General features: G+C 29.1%; 1 protein-coding gene and 1 long non-coding RNA gene across 5 annotated transcripts; both read left to right on the forward strand.

Moving 5' to 3' along the window:
- The first annotated feature begins 6,324 nt into the window (after positions 1 to 6,324).
- LOC128042433 (uncharacterized) lies at positions 6,325 to 8,442 on the forward strand. Of its 2 annotated transcripts, none has more exons than XR_008197829.1 (6): positions 6,325 to 6,494; positions 6,690 to 6,740; positions 6,911 to 7,137; positions 7,277 to 7,357; positions 7,957 to 8,084; positions 8,188 to 8,442. It is a non-coding gene; the product is annotated as an uncharacterized LOC128042433 (long non-coding RNA). The 2 variants fall into 2 exon arrangements; XR_008197831.1 differs by having other exon boundaries at positions 7,968 to 8,084.
- A 6,030-nt stretch (positions 8,443 to 14,472) lies between these two features.
- On the forward strand, positions 14,473 to 17,295 carry LOC105785697 (ferrochelatase-1, chloroplastic). Of its 3 annotated transcripts, XM_052633483.1 has the most exons (6): positions 14,474 to 15,073; positions 15,186 to 15,299; positions 15,488 to 15,786; positions 15,895 to 16,038; positions 16,207 to 16,308; positions 16,922 to 17,295. In XM_052633483.1, exons 2-6 carry the CDS (start codon positions 15,284 to 15,286, stop codon positions 17,282 to 17,284), a joined length of 924 nt encoding a protein of 307 aa, XP_052489443.1. In that variant the 5' UTR covers positions 14,474 to 15,073; positions 15,186 to 15,283; the 3' UTR covers positions 17,285 to 17,295. The 3 variants fall into 3 exon arrangements, with proteins under 3 accessions (XP_052489445.1, XP_052489443.1, XP_052489440.1); XM_052633480.1 differs by having other exon boundaries at positions 14,474 to 15,299; XM_052633485.1 differs by lacking the exons at positions 15,186 to 15,299; positions 15,488 to 15,786 and having other exon boundaries at positions 14,473 to 14,754.
- Positions 17,296 to 23,055: the final 5,760 nt, after the last annotated feature.

Raw genomic sequence — 23,055 nt, forward strand, 5'->3', positions numbered from 1 at the left:
TGAGCTGCGTGGGTCACCTTTTATACTGGTGTCCAGGTGTAGTCCTCTCCACTAAAACTTATCAGATTCATAAAGCTCACTCAACTGTTTTCGGGGGTGGATTTATTTATTTATTTATTCTTTTATTTAAATACCGATAATATTTTATTTGAATATTGTTATTCCAGCATATTTAGAGTGCATGTGCGTATTAATCATTGAAGTCATTAACTGCGTCACATTTTAAAATTTTTATTTAATAGAAATTTATATTTATTAAACTTGAATATTTAGTAAATTCGGATATCCACTTCATAATTTAATTAGATATTAATACTTAAATTTAATATAATTCTAGATTTTGAAAATAAATTTGTGAGTTCATATTCGAAATTTACAAAAATCCGTTGTCATCCTTATATATTTATTTCTAAGTTACTTTTCAAAAGTCGTCCAATATTAGTATTTTAAAGTTCTTATTCAACATAAATATTTAAAAATAAAAAAATAAGAAAAATCGTAGTAAAATAAAGGTTAAGACAATGTTAGACTTGTTTGGTTTTTTTAATAAAATTTCATTTTAATTTTGAAATTTAGAAGCATGTCTGTTAAATGAAAATAAATATTTATTTTTAAAATGAAAATATGACATTAGTACATGAGAAATAAAATAAAAGGTCTCGAATCAAAATCAAAGTTTGATTCAATATTTTAAAATGGTTGAAAAATACACTTTTGTATCGAGATTTATTTATCAATATAAAATTGAATAAAAGAATTAAAATGCAAATAATTAGATATACATTTTATATAAATTTTGTAAAAGATTTAAAATGGACGAATAAATCGAAAGTAATTTGATTATTGAAAATAGTGTTCAAAAAGTCTATGCATCTGGCATTTTAAATTATAATCCATAGCGAGAAATTTGAGTTTGAATAAGTTTTATTCAACTTGAATCGTTATCAGACTGTCGTCTTCAAATGCAAAGAGCCTTAATTATTTAAAAATTTACCGTTTGTATCACATGATTCACATTGTTCCCTCTAAAATGAATCTTATCGAGGCTTGCCTTTAGCTTGGTCAACCTCTCTTTTGGAAATAGAGTTGTCTAAACTTATCAAAATTCATATATATATATTTAACTTGACGTTGGAATTTGATTTCAGTTTAGGTTTAAGCCCTAAATAATATTCTTCTAAATACTTAAAAAAGTATTAATTAAGTATTAATTGAATATTGCAATCAATTAAGCTATTAATCAAATGTTAGCAATAAATTAAGCTTTTAAAATATAGTTTTCACCAAAGCTTTTTATTGACTGTTAAGTGATTATGTGGTGACCGACGTGAAAAAAGATGATAATGTGACGTAAAACATTGAAAATGTTGATATGGAAGGGTTAATTGATTTTTATTATTTTATAAGGGCTTAATCAATTTTAAATTTTATAAAAATCATTAAAATTATAAAAAAGTTAAATAAAATTATATAAAATTATTAAAATGATAAAAATTATTGCAATTAATAAAATTTATAAAATATATATATAAATTTATAGAATTTATAAGAAAGAGTGGAAATTTTTATAATATTTAATATTTTAAATTTTCTATGATTTTCAATTTTATAATTTTCTACAACTTTTAATAATATTTTACTATTTTTAAAAACTTTTAGTAAAAAACTTATTGCCTTTTTTTTTTGTTTTCTATTGTACGCTACCATGCATCAAACCTTATTTCATCATTAACAACTTTCCCTATATCACTAGCCGCCCTCAGATATGCGAACGTTTAGACTAAAAATACTGCAGCAAAAAGATAACTAATTAAACAACGATGTCCACAAGTATGTCACACACCAAAATTGGGCCTATGAGTTTCGAGGGTAAAATGAGAATTTTAGCTCTAGTATACACAGGAATTTCGTAGCATGATAAATCAAAAATATTTTCGTCTATGGCCTTTTTGAAAATCAAATCAATTTTTGAAAATAATACTGAAAAGACTTTCAATTTTGAAATGATGACTGGTTTGAAAAAGTGGCTAAATTTTGAGTGTTTATAAAAGAGTTATGCCAAAGTTTTAAAAATACTCTATTTTCTCCCTTTATCTTCACAAAGCCCACATTAGTTCTTCCCAGTCTTTTTGTTTTGTCATCCATTGTCTTCCCAAACCCCATTTATTCAATTTTGATTCTCAATCTTCATTCCTTTGATGTATTTCATCCTCATAACATTAAACCTCTTTAGAATTCTATAAAAACCATAAAAAATCCAATAGATTTCTCTATTGCTTAACTTTTGGGTTTTTCGGATTTTCAATCAAACGCTCGGTTCTTCGTCAACTAAAGTAACGATTCATTTTTCTATTACACTTTTTTATGTTATCTAGCCTTTTAAATTGAGTTTTTACCCATTAAATCATATGTTTTGAGTAACAGCCGAAAATTGGGTCGTTAATGGTGGATTTCGAGATTTTGGATAAAAATATGGTTTCAAAGTGTTTTTCATTTAGTTTTGATGTGAATAGAAGGTTTCTAAACTGAGTTTCAAGTTTCGTTAAAGATTTCTTAAATTTTATTGGATTTTCATAAAAATTGCCATGATATGTCGAAAATTTTTGATACCATGAATTGAGTAGTTTTGTGTAATTTAGGGTTGAGAATAAGTCATAGGTGAATAATTAGATTAATGAAATCAGTTTTAGGCAAAAAGATTAAATATAGACTGAGATAATTGAGTTTCAAGTTTGCTAGTTGAAATTTTAGTTTCATGAGAAATATAGCTTAAGTTTGCATTTTTGCAATTAATAAAATTTATTAAAAAATTATAAATTTATAATATTTATTAGAAAGAGTAGTAATTTTTAATTTTTTATAATATTTAATATTTTTTAAAAAATTTATATGATGGTCCAAAGCGGCGAGCAAAAATTGACAAAAAAATCAAGCATTCACCAAATTTTAGAGGATGACAACGAAATCATCCCTAAAACCACTTGTAAAACTAAGATTACATGTATAAGAAAGACTAAAAACCGTGCTACAAGAGCAGACAAAAACTTCTAAAACTGAAGACTTATTAAATAATGGAAAAACAAATCAAAGAAAATATAAAACTTAAGACAACACGAGTCTAAATCAACTCGTAAAATCATTTATTATTCTGAAATATTCTCAAAACAGAAACAAATTAAGAAACTGACGAAGAGCCACCCACTTTCCAAAAAAACTACTAGTGGCCGGTGGAGTTTTAGCGAACGACAGACATTGTCATCTATCCATCATAACTTGTGAAGACAACAAAGATACCCACAAAATAGATCTGCAAATTGAAAAAGAGGAAAGACATGTCGAGTGAATGAGAAAAAGAAAGAAAGAAATAGTTGGTGGGAAGGGAAAAAAAGCGAGCGATAGCCAGCCAAGAGGCTAGCACCGTCGCTGAGCAAAACAAAAGATAATAAACAAACGGCTTAGTTAGCTCAAATAGTTAATATCATTAACTTTTCAATTAAAACGTAAGTGATCATATATAACTTGAACGCCTTAAAATCTTAGAGGTTGATACATCTTTTGGGTTTGCCTTACTTTTTTTTTCTTTTTTTCTTTTTACATTATAAGATAGTGGTCAACTTTCATTTTGGTTACTCTAAAAACTTAGATTGAATCAATATAGTTTAATGTTTGACATAATTTGATCCATCTACTTTTATAATGTCATTGGTTATTCTAAATTGTTAATTTTGTTGACTATTTCAGTTACAATGGCCATGCCATTTTGTTCTTAAGAACAATATTCAAACAAAAATTTATTTTATCGTGATGAGTTCAAGTGAGTGTTTTTAGGAAAAATCATATAAACATTTTCAACATAATTTTTTATTACATTACTATTAAGTGAATTTTAAAATTTTAAAATGTACAATAGTGAATTTAATAGAAGAAATTTATCCAAAGTAAAATTAAATTTTATTTTTGTAATTTAAAAATAGAGAAATTAAATTATTAAAATAAATAAACAAACTAAAATTCAAATTTTCAGTGTATAAAAACTTAAAAGTTTATTATAATGTAAGGCAAAATACGAGGAACCAAACTAGTTACGGTAAATATCCGGTCGCCTTTCGAAGGACATGCAGCGTTGCCATGTCATTTGACATGTAACATGGTATTACATAAGATTTTGAAATTTTAAAATATAAATTACAATTTCGATTATTTAGTTTTAAAAAATCATTTTAATGATTAGAATTTAAAACTTTTATAATAGGATCATTGAATTTTGAAAAATATGAAAGTTTAAACGAAATTTAATATTTAATTTTAAAATTTAATTTCAATATTTCTAATTTCCAAATTTTTGGATTTAAAACTTTTTGTTTGGATGAATAAAAATAAACTAAAATTTATGATTTAAATGGTTAAAATATTATCAAATATAAAAGATAATACGAACCAAATGTAATGAAAATTACATAAAAGATATTAATATTTATTAATATTTTACCTTGAAAAACTTATGCAAAAAATAATACCAACAAGATGACGCGCAATATAATATGAGAGCTATTAATTATTAACATAATATTTTTATATTTTTATATTATATAAATTATGTAAAATATAAATGAGTCAAAACATATATATTAAAATTAAAAGCTACAATGATATAAGTATAGTAGTATATATGATCGGCCACTCGTGTGGCATTGTCTTTTAGCTACAAATACTTAAATTAGAGTTTTTCTATAACACCTCCAACCCAATTTAGGAGATTCAGCTAAGTTAAAGGCGTTATATTAATCAATAAAGTGATCCAGTAAAGCCATTCTTTTACCTGAGTTGAGTTGTATGAAAATCATTCTTTTGCTTTTTAAGAAAAACATTCATTAATCAAACCGGTTTTACTTAGTAATCCAATTACAATATTATTAATGTGAAGTTTGGAGAAAAACGGTTAAGGCTTAAAAAGACTTATCAAAACTTTAAGTAATTAGCAAAGCAACGGAAAACATCATTAAGAGTAATAGTTTTCTAAATCAAATAGCATGCAATTATCAGAGTATTAACCAAGTATCATGCTTAAGCTAAATAATCTCAAACCACAGTTATAAAAGCAACAAATAATTAATAATTTACAACCCGATAAATAAACCAATAAAATGACTAAGGAAGGCTTTAATGGGAACTTTTAAATAATAATATAAAAAATGAGATGCTAGTCCGAGGTTTCTCCGATGCCATTCCGAGTCCTAGTTTTCTGTGTTACCTGAGAGATAAGGAAAGGGGGGAATGAGCTTATGCAGTAAAGCATTCAATTTATAGTATCATAGCAAATTAAGCATAATGTAAGGACCATTCAGTAAATCAATGCATGTACAAGTTATGTTCATGATGCAATGAAATTTTAAATTTTAAGTTCCCACCCATCCATCCTATTCACCCTCGAGCATAGCTCGACACTCCAAAATGCATACCAATAACTGACCATCCCGAATTTCTTGGTAACGATAGTAGTTCACTTATCATCCGTGATGATGACTTTTACTACAATATCTTACCAACCCAGGTTGCCCAATTTCGATGGCCTTTTTAAACTATCATTCTGATTTTCGTGCAGTACTGACTTTCGGTGTGGACTTAAATTGTGACTTTCTCCACAAGACTCCTCCGTCCTCCATACCGAATTTCATGTAATCATGCACATAAACTCAACATATCATACTATTTATCAACAATCGATGTTATGCTTGTCAAGCACATTTATTATTTCATACTGTCATCTAATAGCATGTATTCATGCATTTATTCATATCAATTTCACATATACAATTTCTTCATGTGAACTAGAAACTTGTATTGATATATTAACATTAGGTTGTTAACATGCTAGTTTAGCTAACACATGCATAACAGGTTCGCATATAGGGTTCACATACTAAATCACATGAGGGTTCGCATGAAGGTTCTCATATCAGCTACAATTTGCCTATCAATTTATAATAGAGTTTGCATTTATATCTGTTTATGTAAGGGTTCGCATTCAGTTCGTATTCATATAAGGTTCGCATTGCATATAAGAGTTCTCATACCTATGTACATAAGTGTTCGTTTACATATTTACCTTAATTTTCGCATACTTATTCACATAAGGTTTTGCATGTTAGTTCTAATTCTTTAAAGGGTTCGCATAATATTCATTAAGGTATTGTCTAACATTTACTAACACTATGTTTGGTTGGGGGAGTAAGAATAGATTACTGCCCAATTTGGCGGGCCCACCACCAAACTTATGTTTGGCTAGCTGTAATAGCCTATTATGACCTGTATTGATTTAAGGTTTTTTTCCAAGAAGAGGTTGCATAGTTGTTACTTTCCCTCACCACTGGATAGCCATTCAACTCTATGGAATAGGGAAATTCTTTTCCCATCTTCAATTTTTGCCCACACTTTTACCCAAAGGATGAAGACGTTGTAACTCGAACCATCATCGTTCTCCTTCGGTGTCACTGGTAACTTCCTTTCCTTTCCATCTCTACGCTTTCCTTTTTCTTTCCTTTGGTTGCAAAGGAGATCTAAGTCAACCGATTGAAGCCATCATCCTCCATTCTTTCTTCTTTTTCATTACGTTTTAAGCTAATAAAACCCTTTGGTTGCAAACTTGCATCCCTTTTTTTTTCTTTTTTCTTCTTTTTCTTTGGTTGTAGAGTTGCAAGCGAAAGTGACGACCAAGTGCTTCTTTGATGTTGAAATCGATGGTAAGGTTGTTGGCAGAATCGTTATGGGACTTTTTGGGGTTGTTGTTCATAAACCTGTTGAGAATTCTTATGCCCTCTGCACAGGCAAGCTAGGCTGAGTCTTTTACATTCACTTTTATTTTTTTCCTTTATAGTTTTCTTAATTAGATCAACATATTTATTTCTTGCAGGAGAGAACAGATATGGTTTCAAAGGATGCTCCTTTCACCGTATTATTAAAGATATCATGATCCAGGGTGGTGATTTTACTAATGGAAATGGAAGCCCTCTCTTTCTTTCCCATTTTCCTTTGGCTTTCTAAATAAATAAATTTCCATTACTAAGTAGAAAATTGGTGCTGCAGGGAACTAGTGGAATGAGTATTTAGGATCCAAGTTTGAAGATAAGAGCTTTGCTTGTGAGTTGTTCTCTAGTAACTAAAACCCTTCAAGTTTCAATATTTGAGAATTTATATTTGGGGTTGATGGGTTAAATGGTATCTGTAATGAATTGTTAGCTTGGTTTCTAATATTTTGAGGCTATTATCTGCAATGAAGCATGTTGGACCCAGAGTATTAACCATAGCCAATACAAGTCCTAATACCAATGGGAACCAATTCTTTATTTACACAGTAAAGGTGAGCTAGGTTGCAGACTGCAACCTTATTCTCTTTTGTAGATTATGTAGTTTCAAGGCTAATTGCATATTTTAAGCAAAACATATAAAAAAGTTCATTGTTCAATTGCATAAACTTACAAGTTAATTTCATAGCGTAAGTTGTTGAGTAGCCACTAATTGTTCATTTGCCCTTATCTCCATTTCACTTAAAAAATTTCATGTACTAATAATGTTTCGATCTACCTCCTTTGGACCCTTGTTCTAGAGTAACCTAATTTTATTACCATAAACATGTACACCGATTTGTGCTTTGGCTGCGATGAAAACCAAAACATATATGTTTTGAAGCTATTTTTTACCTTTAATAGAAATATATTCTTGTTCTTTTTTTGGTCTCTTGTATGTCCTCTCTTATTGCAAAGTTCTGAAACATATAAACTTGGATGACTACTTTATGGTGAACTACTTTCATTCCTCAAACTAAGAACCAAAAATAGCAACTTGGTTCAAAAAACTTTGTATAAAAGAAGCATTAGATCTTTGTATCTTTTTTTCAATATTTATTTACCAAATTATCCTAATGAGCTTACTTGTAATTAAAAATTGTTGTATTTGAAGCATACACGTAGGCTTCATATATTTTTTGTGTAAATTTGACATGGTGGCTGCTGGTGAGCCCTGAGGCATGGTTGACTGATATTTTCCAAGAAAGATATGAAGTTAGGGAAAAGAAGAGTTCTAAGAAGGTAACAAATGATTTGATTTATCTTTTTTTACATTTCCTACAATGCAATAATTTTTTATGTTATTATTCATGTTTCTGATGTGGGGTTTTGGCATGATGCAAAGACCAAGAGGATTGAAGGCCATGGGGAGTATGGAAAGTGATTCAGATTGAAGATACATCAATGGCAGCAATAGAGTCTTTTTTCTTTTTTGATATTTTTTGGGGAATATTTTTGGAGTTGATGTTAATGGGTTGGGAAAAAATATAGAGAAATTGGAACAGGGGTCTACCTGTTGGGGTTTGTTTGGTGTATAGATGTTTGATATTTTTCATATATATATATATATAAATGAGAATATTTATTGTTTTTGGATCAATATTTGTAACTTTGGCAACTATGATCCCATGAGATTATGTAATGATTTTTATTAATTCATATTTTAATAATAATTAAATTAAGAATGTTATTAAATTATATATTATTTTTATTAAATTGTATTTAATAATAATTATATTAAAATATGATTAAATTATTTATTATTATTTATTATTAAATTTATTTAATAATAATCCTATTAAAATTTAATAACAATAACAATGATCATCTACCTAAAAAAATTCCACCAAGGGTACTCTAGTCATTTAAGCATTTTCCCTTATGCTATTACATCTTTTCCATTCAACCAAGCATAAGAATACCATTACAGCTCTATTCTATTCCATTCAACCAAACAATTGAATTATTGATTGCAGCTCTATTCCATTACAGTTCTATTCCATTACAACGAACCAAACATAGTGTAAGGGATTTGCACAATATTTACCAAGGGATCACATGATAGTTCACCTAAGGGTTCCCAGGTTTATTTACATAAGAGGGTTTGCATGTTTATTATTTTCGACTTAAACCCTAATTTCTAGTGATTCAACTAATTAATCATACATAATGACTTAAATTAGATATCACACTTGATTGAAAACACAAAAACCTTAATTTTTGGATGAAGACTTTGACAACCACTGGGAGGAGAGGGATGAAATTGAAAACCTTGAAATCTATGGTTGAATAATGTGGTTCGGCAATGGAGGAAAAAAAGGGGCGAAATTGAACTTTTAAGAACCCTAACTGTAATGAGGGTTTCGGGAATGAAGACGAAGAAGAAAGAAAGAATTTTGAGGGTTTTTCTTGAAAAGTTTTCTAAATAAAAATTCTAGGTTTTGAAAAGATTGGCTATTTATAAAATTTCTTCCCTAATTGAAATAGAATTAGGAATTAGTTTAGAATTAAGATTGATTTAAATTAAGGACTAAATTAAAAAAATACAAGTTTCAGTCTAGGTTGGTTTAAAAATTTGGTACTTTAGGAGGTAAAATAAGAAAATAAAACAGTTTGGCTGAAGGTGCACAAGTGGTTTCAAACTTTGGATCAAAGAGGATGCTAAGTCTTAACCATTGATCCAACAGGCTCATTCTCAACATAAGGCTTCAAGAAACTGTTTTTAAAGGTTTTGGCAAAGCATCAAGGGAAATTGGAAAAAAATTGACAAAGGTGTGCAATCAAGGGAGTTCAAATCTAGGACCTTAGCTTGCCTAACACTTAACCATTAATCCTAGTGGTCTATTCTTATTATTTCCTTATCAACAATAATTCTGAAGGCATTCTAAGTTTTCTTACCCTATTATTATTATGCTTTAAAATCTAAATTGTATCCCCATTTCTTCTAGCCCTAATTTTGGGATGTGACATTTTCATAGGTTTATCATCTTACTAGCATCATGGTTTAAGTTTTATTTTGATATGTAGAATACATATAAATATGGTAAGTATAGAGTGTACTCTAAAACTCACAGGAGATTCATAAAAATTATTATTCAAATAGCTAACTCAGATAAGGAAGACAAAGAAAATTTAAAAAAAAAACACCCTGTAACTTTATTAATAGGCTCAATCTGCCCTGAATTTACAAGCTTCCTCTTATTTATGGACCTAGAGGATTACATACAATAATCTTCTGAATATCCAAGGTACAAAAACAATAAAGATTGCTAACAAATAGGATTTCTAACACTTTTTAAGTAAAGTAAACCGTAGGCTTCCTGACAAAAGTAGTTCAGTTAGTGTCTTCATAACTGGTGCTTTCTAGATTGAGCTCTATTTTCTTCAATGCTTTTATGTCTTGTGTCGTTATGTGATCCTTGATCATTGTTTACTGATAACTCATTGGCGAAGGTATCAAAGTGAAAAAAAATGTTTTAGGCATCATTTTAAGTATCAAGATAAAAAAAAAAATCAGATATAGTTTAAGAAGCAATTTATGAATTAAGCCTATATAAAAGTGATGTTGAACGTCGATTGAGTTTTAGTTCAGTTGGCACTGTTTCTATTTTAGCAACTAAGAGGACGTGGGTTTGAACATGCTTAAACATACTTTTCCTCCGATATAAAGATTAGTAAGAGATTATAGATAAAAGTAAGCATTATAAAAAAGTTGAATTTACTAGACTGAATTCAAAATTTTTAATTTGATATCTAAATGAAAAATAATAATTTAGAACTTCTTCTTTTTTCCAAATCCAAATATTCAAACTCACAAGTTTTTTTTTTTTGTAAAGTGTTCAAAACTGAACTGGTAATCGAATCAATTAAATCACCAATATCTGATTTTATTGATTCGTCCGTTCTAATTAATTTAACTTAAAATTTTGTAACACTAAAAATGAAAAAGAAAATAATCACCAATTCAACTCATTCTGAGTTGTTGGAAGGGAAATCATTTAACTCCTCTCTTTAGATTGGATTTCGATGCACGGTATTATAATTTTTTTTTTTTTTGGTTAAAACAGGCTTTTGGAGATGTGATGTGCAGTTCGTGAATGAATAAAATTTAAATGAAATACGAAACTTGGTTCTAGTTACGACAATGGCTAACTCTCTGCAATAAAATAGATAGTAAGCTAATTCAGTATATTAAACTTTACTAATATAATTGATTAAATCGTAATTAATAAAATAAGTAAGTATTAAAAAAAATCAAAATTTAATGACGTTGAAGTCCTTAACGCTAGAAATTGCATTATTTGTTTGTAAATGAAAGATGTTTTACAGCCAACCCAAGCCTTGGTTTAGAAACGTAAACTATTGTGTTGATTTACAGAATATCATTTGGCAATTAAATCATAAATAAATAAGCATGTGCAAAGTGAATTCTATTTTCGAAACTGAGAGTGGAAGGATAATGTTGTTTTTATTCAGAGATATTACAACAACTTCATAAAACATAAATAGAAATTAGGTTGCACAAGTCACATCGTCAGCAAATAATTGAGCCGACACATTATCATCACGGCCGATCTTCTCTATGAAATTAATTTGTTTTTTCTGCAAATAAAAAGATTTCTTAGAGATTTGGTTATTATCCTGAGATTCTTCGTAAAGTCTAAATATAAATTTAATATTTTCATTTAACTTTTAAAATTGTTATTTTATCCATAACAAATAAAAAATTCAGGTGCTGTTCATTTTAAGTATTGCCATTTAAATTTATTTTCATTTTAGCCCTAAGCTGTTAATTTAATATTATTGTACATTTATGCTGATCACTAGCTTTAATAAATTTTTATTTTAGTCACTTAACTTTAATAATATCATTTATTTTATTTTTATTTTTATCATTCCTTTTCCCTTTTAAAATTAACTTTTGCTTTTCTTTTTTTCCAGCAACAAGGAAAACCTAGGTTTTTCTAGCGAATTACTTGGTTTTTATAGAGAAATATATGAATTTTTACAAGGAATTGGTCATAAGGAAAAACTTAGGTTTCATCTTCGCAATTAAATAATTCAATTTCCGTAAAAATTTAGTATTTTTAAAATAAAATTAATTTAAAATGGAATAAGTGATTAAAATGAAAATTTATTAAAATTGGGTGACTATAATAAATATACGATAATATTGAATTAACAATGGTGACCAAAATAAGAATAGTTTTTTAATAGCCTTGAAATAAAATTTGCCATGCCTAAAATGAAAATTTTTATTTTTCGATACTCAAAATAAAATTTATAAAAGTTTGATGACCAATTATGTAGTTTGTCTTTCCATATTTTGTGTATATTTCTATTATTAATGTCCCCAATGTGATATGCACCTTTCCAACTTGCTAGTTAAACAGGGTCGGTGACAAATTTATAAATTATATTCTTTTCCTGTTGAAAGAAAATTGATATTTATATACACATTATTGTTATTAGTATTGTTTCGAACTTCGCATTAGATTGGTTATTTGTTTATATCATATATAGTAAAAATATGAAAGTTAAAATATGTTTTAAGTCTCTATATATTATGTATATTTGAAATTTACTCTCTATTTTTATTTTCAGAATTTAATCTCTCAACTTTTGAATTTAAAATTTAGGTTCAGTTGTTATCATTATTAAAATTATTCTATTAAATTTACTGGAGTGACATTTGAAATTAAAAATATATATATTCACTTGGTAGTCATACAACAATAAAATAATGTTGAAAATATTGATTATGTTTTTTTCTTAAAAATAAGCATTTGAATTAATCATGATAAAATGGATTTTTGTTGTAGTTTAAGAAAAAATTGACGTCCACATTTGATTTATATGATTATCAATACTAACTATTTAGACTAACTAATAGCATTATAAAGTAGAGAAATCAAATTATACATATAAAAAAGTAAGTGTATATATTAAACCTCAAGTTTTAGCATAGTGTAGGAGTCAAATTGAAATTTGATCATTACCTTATAATGTAAATAAATAAATAAATGCAAACTCAAAAGAGATGGGAAGCCACTCGTAAGTCTCTAAGGGCTCCTTTAGATGGGTGTTTACCTCTAGTGCGGTGCATTTAGCTTTTTTTTGTCTCACGCTACAGTATGGTTATAGTATCTAATCTCATCGCCACAACAGTTTTTACACTAAGGGCTCCTTTAGATGGGTGTTTACCTCTAGTGCGGTGCGTTTAGCTTTTTTTTTTTGTCTCACTCTACAGTATGGCTATAGTGTCTAATCTCATCGCCATAACTATTTTTACACTAACCGCAGGTAAATGCGCACTTCCCATCCAAAGGGGTTCTAAGACTCTTATGCCTCGTTTGGTTATTAGTGTAAAAACATGAGAAAAATACTTACTTATTACATATCTATCACAATAGTTAGACATAGAATAAAGAATAGTTAGTACAATTTTAAACTTGAAATTAGAAAATGAGTAAAAACCAAAAATAAGACATTTTCAAATTAAGCGAAAATTTTTCTTATCTATGCTAAAAATAAGTCATAGAAATGACTAAATATTACCAATTGAATTAGTTTATTGCTCACTCGTATATTAAAACATGCATAAAAATAATACTCACACCAAATATAACATTAATATATTCAAATTATATATTATAACCACATAATATTTTTATAAAAATTAACGAAACTAACTATTTGAACTAATTAATAACATATAAAAATATAGGATCAAATTATATTAGAAATTAAAATATTAAGATTAAATTACAAATTTAGACATTCTAGAGAGATCACAATTAAAATTTAACCACTAATATATAATGTAAGGAAAAAAAAAGCACCAAGAGATGCATGTGTCAATAGAAAGGTCCTTCCTTAATAGATTTCTCTCCAAAGAATTTCGGATTAAAAATTAAAATAAAATTATTTTAAAAGAGAAAACAAATAATTATTGATATATTTTTAAAAATGATTTTTTTAGCGACAAATAAATCTATGTTCTAGTCATATCTAGTATTTTTAACAGAACTGGTTAGAATTACCCATAGTTTCTTCTCAATCCATATATAAAAGGATAATACTTCAGAGCATTCGAACACACGTTTTCCTGCATTGACAACAATGTTTATGTCAATTGAGCGAGGTTGAGATTTTATCATGGGTACTTAAATTGTATTTAAAAATTTAAAAGTAAATAGTACATGTGTCAAAATTTTAATCTTGCTTGTAGAGTTAAAATTTTCTATTGTATAAAAAATTACTCAAAATATATATCACATAAAATAATATAAATTCAAAATTATATATGAATATTTGATTTAATATTTAATATGATATATGAATTTTGATTTTACAAAATTGTATATATGATTTTTTTATTTTAATTAAATTTTCATAAACTACTGTCAGATATTAAGATAATACATATCCCAAAGGAATTAAAAAGAAGAACATCAAAACATCAATATTTCAAATGGTGGAACCACTAAAACTAAAGTCAATCAATTAAAGATTAAATTGAATGCATTTGTCTACATTTGGAAAAAAGAAAAAACATAACAAAGAGACTCATTGGATGAACTTAGGATAATTGGTCGAGAGTTCAACTCAATATACTTAATATAGGACTAGTGAGTGATATCCTTTGAAAGCCTTTTTACACTAAGAGGGCATTTGGTTGGGGGGAACAGGCATGCATTCCCCCTATGCAGCGGGCCCACAACCAAACGGGTGTTTGGTTCACTGTAATAACATTACAGCCCGAATCGGTTACTGGCCTATTACTTTCATTGCCCGTAATAGCTATTACGCCCCCTCAGCGCCGATTAGGGATTCCGCCCGCTTTTCATCTTTTCTATTCCATTTTCTGCCCTCATCAAGCTTCCGGTTCTCCCAAGTTTCCCTTCCAGAGGTAATTTCTTTTCCCTTCCATCGGTTCTGCCATCTGTTCTTCTCGTTCGTTTCTTTTATTTTCTTCATGGATTATCTCTGTTATTGTTGTTATTTTCTTCATAGATTATCTCGTTCGGTTCTGCCATCGATTCTTCTCGTTTTATTTTCTTTTATTTTCTTCATGTATTATCTCTATAATTTCTTTTCCCTTCCATCGGTTCTGCCATCGGTTCTGCCGTCGCTTAATCAACCGACTTCAATAATTCTCAAGGAAGGCTTTTATTAGGGGGTGTTTGAAGCAACATTTTTGGAGGCATTAATAATACGTTCAATCTTGGGTACCAACGCAGTTTTTAATCTGATATTTCCAGTTTTCTTTATAAACAATTTTCGCCATTTTTTTCTCAACTAACCCATGGAAAATCTCTCCCAAATTCACCTAATACCCAGATTCCAACTCTTATTTTTGATAAAAATCATGGAGGCAGCATCTTTATCCGGAGTTCTTTCATATACCAAACTCTGTGGTTCCAGTCTCTGCTATTCTGATGATAGATTTTCAAGGTAATCCTTTTATTTTCTTTGAACTGTTAATCAGAGGTTTATGCTTTATAGTTTTTGTCTGAATGGGGTTTTTTTTTAACTTTATAGAACCTAAGATTGTTCTTAGCTCTTCTTTTTGTGAATCAAAGATGAAATTCTTGGATTTGTCCATTTTTTTATATTGTTTTTTTTCTGGTCGATTCCTCGAGGCATACGCATTGCGTCTTTCTCACGACATTCATCTAATGGATTCAATGGTGTGAATAAACCTTCATCTAAAGCCCTTATCAAAGGACCCTTTCTCAGTGATGGCCTAATTCAGAGGAGAAATCTACATTTGCAAGCAATTTGCAGGGTGGGGGTTTACACCTTGGGTGAAAATGATGTTGTGGAATCTCATCACTCACATGCCATGGAGGAAAAAATTGGGGTTCTTCTTTTGAACCTTGGAGGGCCAGAGACACTTAAAGATATTCAACCTTTTCTATATAACTTGTTTGCTGATCCTGTACGTTATTTTGCTTGTTCTTTTTTTTGTTTTGTGTGTGTATTTCATATGAACATTTGTGGGTTTCAAGTTACAATGGTGTTGAGGTGATGATGTTTCTTTGTGCAGGATATAATACGGTTGCCTGGGCTGTTTAAGTTACTTCAACGGCCATTGGCGAAGCTAATATCTGTTCTTCGAGCTCTGAAAAGTGAAGAAGGGTATGCTGCCATTGGTGGCGGCTCGCTTTTGCGTAAAATAACCGATGAACAGGTAAAATCAAGTCCCTTGATTGTAGAAATTTTCTTATTACTTTGTCCTGAGCTAGTGATTTGAAAATGAACTATTGTACTTTTATATGGATATTTTTTTCCAAAACGAACCATGCTGTGCTTTGGGGAAACTGGCAAGTATATTTATAGTTTAAAGAACTCGTTGCAGGAAAATGCTCTTCGAATGGCTTTGGAGGCAAAGAATGTGAATGTCAGTGTGTATGTTGGAATGCGATATTGGTATCCATTCACAGAGGAGGTCATTGAGCAGGTTCGTCTCTTGATAGCCTAACAAATTTGCATGTGTTTTGAACTTGTATGATACCATATACGGAGAGTGAGCTCTTTCTGTTGTGCTTTTGTTGATATTTAAGGTGCTTGTTAAGTTGATTAAATCCTTACATGAGGGATACTCTTATTTGGTTATGCCTTTGAAGAACTTTATACCTCATATATTAATTTGGAATTCTCTGTGTAGCATTGAATGATCTATCTTCAAATTCAATTCGGGTTATATACTGATTACCGATAAGCATTTATTATGTGCAACACAAATTAAGCTAGACAGGATAAAAAAGCTTGTTGTGCTGCCATTATATCCTCAGTTCTCCATTTCCACATCTGGAAGAGATTGGCATGGAATATAAGCACTTAGCTCTTGAATCCGGAATCAAGAATTGGGGTCGTGTTCCTGCCCTCTGCATGTATGGTAGTGAAAATACAATATGGTAGTTCTTTGCACTATGTAGATGCATGGTTATAGTGAAGTTGTTATTCTTGTATGGTATCTCATTGATTTTGTATATATATTCTCTTAGACTTCTGTATATTTTGAAAAACCGCACATCTATAAGGACCTAAATATCTAAAAGTTTTAATTTTAGGTTGATACATTGTTGGACGGTATCAAATGGGATGACAAAGGTTTAGCAGTGGCTATAGCTCAAAATGTTGACACTGGAGCCATATTAATGCAAGGCTTTGTCAACAGGGGTGCACTAGCTACAACTATCACTTCTGGGAAGGCAACGTTCTTCAGTCGATCACGGGCAACATTATGGACAAAAGGAGAAACTTCCAACAATTTCATCAACATTTATGACAAAAGGAGAAACAAGTTATGCGTGCAATTTAGTTCGAGAGGTTTTTTGTTAGGTCATGTAAGACTTTTGTTGGTTAAACTATTAGAAATTCAAGAGCAAATTGGGTCCTCTAATATAAAAATGAGCAATTTAGTCCTTATATAATTCGTTTTGAAGCAAACAAGTAACTTTTGAATAGTTTTAATATTTTTCTTATCTAAATGCTCGTGGAGAAAATTGAAAATAAACATGTCTAAAAGTTTAATCATAAAAAAATTCATCTTTCTACAGAAAATACAAAAAAAAAATTAAAATGAAAGAAGAAAACAACATTGAAGACCAAAATTGCTACAATTCAAAACTAGAAACAAAAATGAAATTGAGAAAATAAAATTTGCTTTCTAAATTTTAGAATTCGAAATTGTTGATGCACAAACAATAGAATCCTAATTTGTCAATGGACAGAAAATCACTGATGAGATGAGTTGAAAGGTGCTTTACGGTCGGAAATGGAATACATAATTGGGAATATGAAGAAAAACCCTAATTCATTATGTTGTTAAGCAAATTGAACTTGGGTTGCTGATGGTAAAGTAACAATCATAAAATCATTATTTAAAGTCAAGTTCAAATATTTTAATATTTGATAGAAGATATTGATAAAGTTTGTTGATACAATCATAAGAATATTTAATACTAAGAATTTTATTAAATTATATATTTTTGTTAAATTATATTTAATAATAATTATTTTAAATTATATTTTATAGTATTATATATTATGATTTTAGTAAATTCATATATTTTATTAAATTATATATTTTATTAAATTATATTTAATAATAATTATGTTAAAATATGATTAAATTATTTATTATTTATATTAATAATATTATTAAAAATTAATAACAATAACAATAATTATCTACCTAAAAAAATTCTGCTAAGGGTATTCTAGTCATTTTAGTTTTTTTCCTTATGCCATTACACTTCTATTCCATTCAGCCAAACACAAGAATATCATTACGCCTCTATTCCATTCCATTCAACCAAACAAAAGAATTACCTATTACGCCTCTATTCCATTACGCATCTATTCCATTACAGCGAACCAAACGTACTGTAAATTGCTATCCATTTGGTATGAGATTTAGAGTTTTATGCTTTATATAAAATATAAAATATTTATTTATTCATTTAATTAGAATTTTCTCTATATAAAACATATATAATTGAACACTTAATTAGTTTAAAGAGTTTTTAATTAATTGTTTTTCATTAAATAGAATTAAATTGTTAATACTAAATTTTATATTGTTGTTTTTTAAAACTTTTATCATGTAAATGCTTATATAAAAGAGATTTAAGTTTGAGAATATTTCTTTTTATTGTCTGGGTGAAGCATACTGATTCTTTTCTTCTTATATTTGTTTACTTTCAAATCTTCTCTTCAAGTTCTCCAAACCCAATAATTCACATTTCTAGGAATTCTTCTTCTTCAAGTTTTGTAAGTCTAATTATTACTTTTTTTAACACGTTGATTTAATGTTTGATGGGTGAAATCCGCTACAGCTGCTGTGACCCGTCGGTTACAAGTCCATCAGTTTTTTTTCTTCTCTTCTTCTCGCCCTATTTAAACTGTTAGTTAATAATTAGGAGAAGAAAAAAGTTTGCCCCCACAACCCATTGGAGTTTAACAAACTGAAAGGTAAATTTTTTTTGGGTATTTTATTAAGTTTAAGTTTATATTGATAGAAAGATTTGTGTGTTTTATTATTGTTTTTATGATGTTTTATAATAGTTTTTTATATTTAAAAGATAATTTTTTATAATTTTTTTAGATTTAAGTTTGTATTAAATGTATGGTTAATTTGTTTTATTAATGTTATTGTTGTATCTTATATCAGTTTTTTCGTATTCAAGGAAATGATATTTTTTGTTGTGTTTTTTAGTTTTATATTTGTATTGAAGGTATGATTAATTTATTTTATTAATGTTTTGTGGTATCTTATATTAATTTTTTGTATTTTCTTGAAATGTTATTTTTGTTGTTGTGTTTTATTAGCTTTAAGCTTGTATTTAGGTTTGATTAATTTTTTATTAATATGGGTAAGAATCTTATATTCCACAATGTTTTTCGTATTTAAGGTATGAGCATGTTTTTTATAATTGGTTATTTGAGTTTATTTAATATTTGGGGAATTGTGTTTATTAATATAATTAATTTGTTATATTAATTAATTTATTATTTTTTATTCAAGTTTTATCTGTTTTTCGTATTTAAGATATGAGTACACTTATCAGATCAGACGATCACACGGCACGAGAGATAAATGAGAAGGTTAAAAAATTAATTTTATAATATCGAGAAGTTGAAATGCTAAATTTGTGAAATTATTTTTTAGTTGATCAATTTTTTTTAATTGACAGCATTGAGTATCGGGTTTTGAGGTTGCGTTGCCATGGGCCGGACTATCGTCCTGACGACCGTATAATGCCATACTTGGAAATGGTTGGATTTGGATCAGTTGGTTTAATCGAGATGTTTGAGTTGTGGACAGACTTAATATCCGCATTGGTTGAGAGGTGGCGGCCAAAAACTCACACATTCCATTTACTATGTGGGGAGTGCACCATCACGCTCGAGGATGTTGAACTACAACTCGGGCTACTAGTGGATGGTTATGCGGTCACCGGTTTCAGTAAAGTGGCCAAACTTGCGATTTTGTGCTACTGTTTGCTTGGTCGATCGCCGGGTTGTGGGGAGAATAAATTTACCAGTTTGAAATTTTGTTGGTTAAAACAAAATTTCAAAAATGTATCAGTATTGCCTCAGAGTTAGAGCTTACGTGTGTTGCTCGAGCATTGATTATGCAGCTCGCGAACAATAATAGAGTCCACATTATGTACTTGCCCTTATTGTCAGATTTACGCATTGCCCGAGAGTATAGTTTGGGGTCGGCAGTTTTGGCAACATTGTATCGTGAACTATGCTAGGCTACAAAGCACGATACACAAGAAATAAGAGGTTGTCTAATACTGTTACAATCATAGGCGTTGCATAGGGTGCTGTTTTTGGCATCTGTGAGCCATCAACCACCAGTGTGGCCGATTGTAAATAGGTAAGTAAATATAAAAAATAGCTCAATCAATAGTTCAATTTTCTGGCATTAATTTATTTGTTAATAATTTCCTTTGTTGACAGATGGTTTACGTGCCCCGTTATTGGGAGGTTTACACAGCTTGGGCTGAATTGTCAAATGATCGAGGCTTATTCCAGAATGGAGGTGGAATTTTTATGAAAAATGTCAATAAAAATCGTATCATGATTTTTAATTGATTACATCATTTTTTTTAAGTTTTTATAACTATGTTAAATATTTATAGTTTGCTTGGATGTCATATTTTACGTCGGATGTTGCCGTTGTTATTCCACAGTGGGCTCATGCACACTCAGTCGTGTGGTGCATCAACGTTCCGGTGTTGATTTTCTCGACCATTGAATGGTATAACAACGATCGAGTTCTTCGACAATTCGGCTGCAAATACCTCGATGCTGAGCCACACCCCAAGGCCAACCTTGATCCCTAGCATCAGCAATCACATTCACAATCTAAGGCCAATTCTTATCGTCCGAATATGCAAGTTTCTAGTTCTAACCATCATAATCCGAAGATGGGCGGATGTAGCAGTCATTTTGAGCAACCACAATCAATGATGATGGAGGATATGTTTCCATCAGCATCCCTAGACACCCAATACTGCACCCCGACGACTAACCATTAAGGGGATATGATTTCTCAGAATTGTTCAATATGTCCCAAGGTTTGGGGCAGCGCAAGGAGAATGATGACGACAACCTTCACCCCCGATGACAAAGAAGGCCACCTCAACGGTACACCCCGGACACAGCTCCAGGTTCGAATGTATTTTTAATGGAACGTAATTTTCAACGAGCTCAGGGTCGACTAACTCAGCAAACAATGGAATTTGTTTAGTGTTGTTGTCTCCATTCGAGCAATAAATTCCTACCATTGTGCCCTAGTCTTCTCCGTCTACAAGTTCTATCTATTGAAATTTCAATGGATTGAAGGAAATTGGAAATCTGTAGAATAGTCTAGACATTTTCCTCTCACAACGTCGAGCTATTGTGGTACCAATCCTTTCTTTCATTTCTTTAAACCCAACATTTTATTGAATCTCATTCCAACCTTCTGACAAGATTCAAATACATAACCAACCGCTCTTTCTAAAATGACTCCATCAAAATAAACATAAACAATAATTTGGTTATTCATGTTTTATACAATTTTTGTGCTGCACACTCCAACTAAGAAAAAGACAGCCTTTTTTTCTTCTTCTTTTTAACAATTAACAATAAACACATATAATGAATTATGCCTAGAATGGGGGCTTATATAACATGATTTTGGTACTGCCACATTTACAGGCTGCACCAAAAAAACAATTTACTTGGTGCCACCATGTCTAGTGTAGGAACCAAAAAAATAAATTTTTTACCCATTCTGGTGACTTTATATGAAATGCTGGGAAAAAAAATTCAAAAAAATATACTAGTGCTGCCACATCTTTAGTAGGGACTGAGAAATTTTTCTTACCGTTTTTCGTAACACCACATGAAGTGGCGGGACCAAAAATTCAAATTTTGGATACAACATATGAAGTGGCGGCATCAATAAATTACAAAAAATTTTAATTCAATTTGGGTGCCTCCATGTAAGAAGGCGGCACCAAAAAATAATTTTTTATTTCATTTTGATTCCTCCAAATAATGTGGCGGCACCATAAATATTAAAAAATATATTTTTTATTTAACTCTGAAAATATAAATGAAAATATAATAATTTATATTTTATAAATTTTATTTTTATCATTTATCTAAAATACCCGTGGAATTGACTTATGCATAGAAATTAGTACTTTTCTTTCTTTTCTTACTGTATATTCTGTCGGCACCCAGCAATTAATTGATCTATGTAAAATTTGTTATTTCGAATATATAGATCACTGTTCTTTTACTATATTATTATATTTTTTATAACAAAGTTTAAATCATGTTGAATTAACTAAATAAAATTAAAATCTGTTGCTCCTTTACCAGTTATGGGGTACATGTTAACTTGGAAGGGCTATTTTTCATTGATTTAATGAATACCCTTTGACTATTTTTTAGTTTTTAATATAGTTCTAAATTATTTTAGTTTAGTCCTCAAAATATAAAATGAGCAAAAATAATTTTTTAATTATTATTATTTGATTTTTAAAATTTGTTTTGAAGTAATTTAAATTCAAATCTTAATTTAATAATGGATTTTAGAGCTTGGACTTGAGATAAAATTGATATACATTATGATTGTTATAGTATTTTTCACTTATAAATTATAAATAATTTATTTTTGAAAAAGTTAAATTATGTTGTTAATTCTTGTACTTGGACAAAATTTGAAACTTAGTCCTTGTATTTAAAAAGTTAAAATTTAAGTTTTCCAACTTTTGTTATTTACAAATCTCAATCCAATTATTAAAATCATAAGTATTTTCGATTAAAATTTATCAACTTGGCATGTTAGTTAAGCTGCCCTCTTGTGTTGTGACATATGATTAACGAAAAATAAACATGTTAAGTTGACAAATTTTAATGAAAATTACTAGCGACAATAATGATTGAATTAAAATTTTAAATTAAAAAAGTAAAAAATTGAAATTTTAACTTTTAAATAAATAAATTAAATCTCAAATTCTATAAAATTCATTAACTAATATCATATTAAAAAGTTACACCTTAAAACTACTCGATATCTAAGAGCTAGTTTAATATTGTTTCTAAGAAATACTTTTGGGACAAAAGCAATCCTAAATAAGCTGCTTTTTGAAAGAAAAGTATTTTTCCAAGTTAAAAATTAGTTGAAAATTTT

Source organism: Gossypium raimondii, chromosome 1, assembly GCF_025698545.1.
Source record: "Gossypium raimondii isolate GPD5lz chromosome 1, ASM2569854v1, whole genome shotgun sequence".
Classification (NCBI taxonomy): Eukaryota; Viridiplantae; Streptophyta; class Magnoliopsida; order Malvales; family Malvaceae; genus Gossypium; species Gossypium raimondii.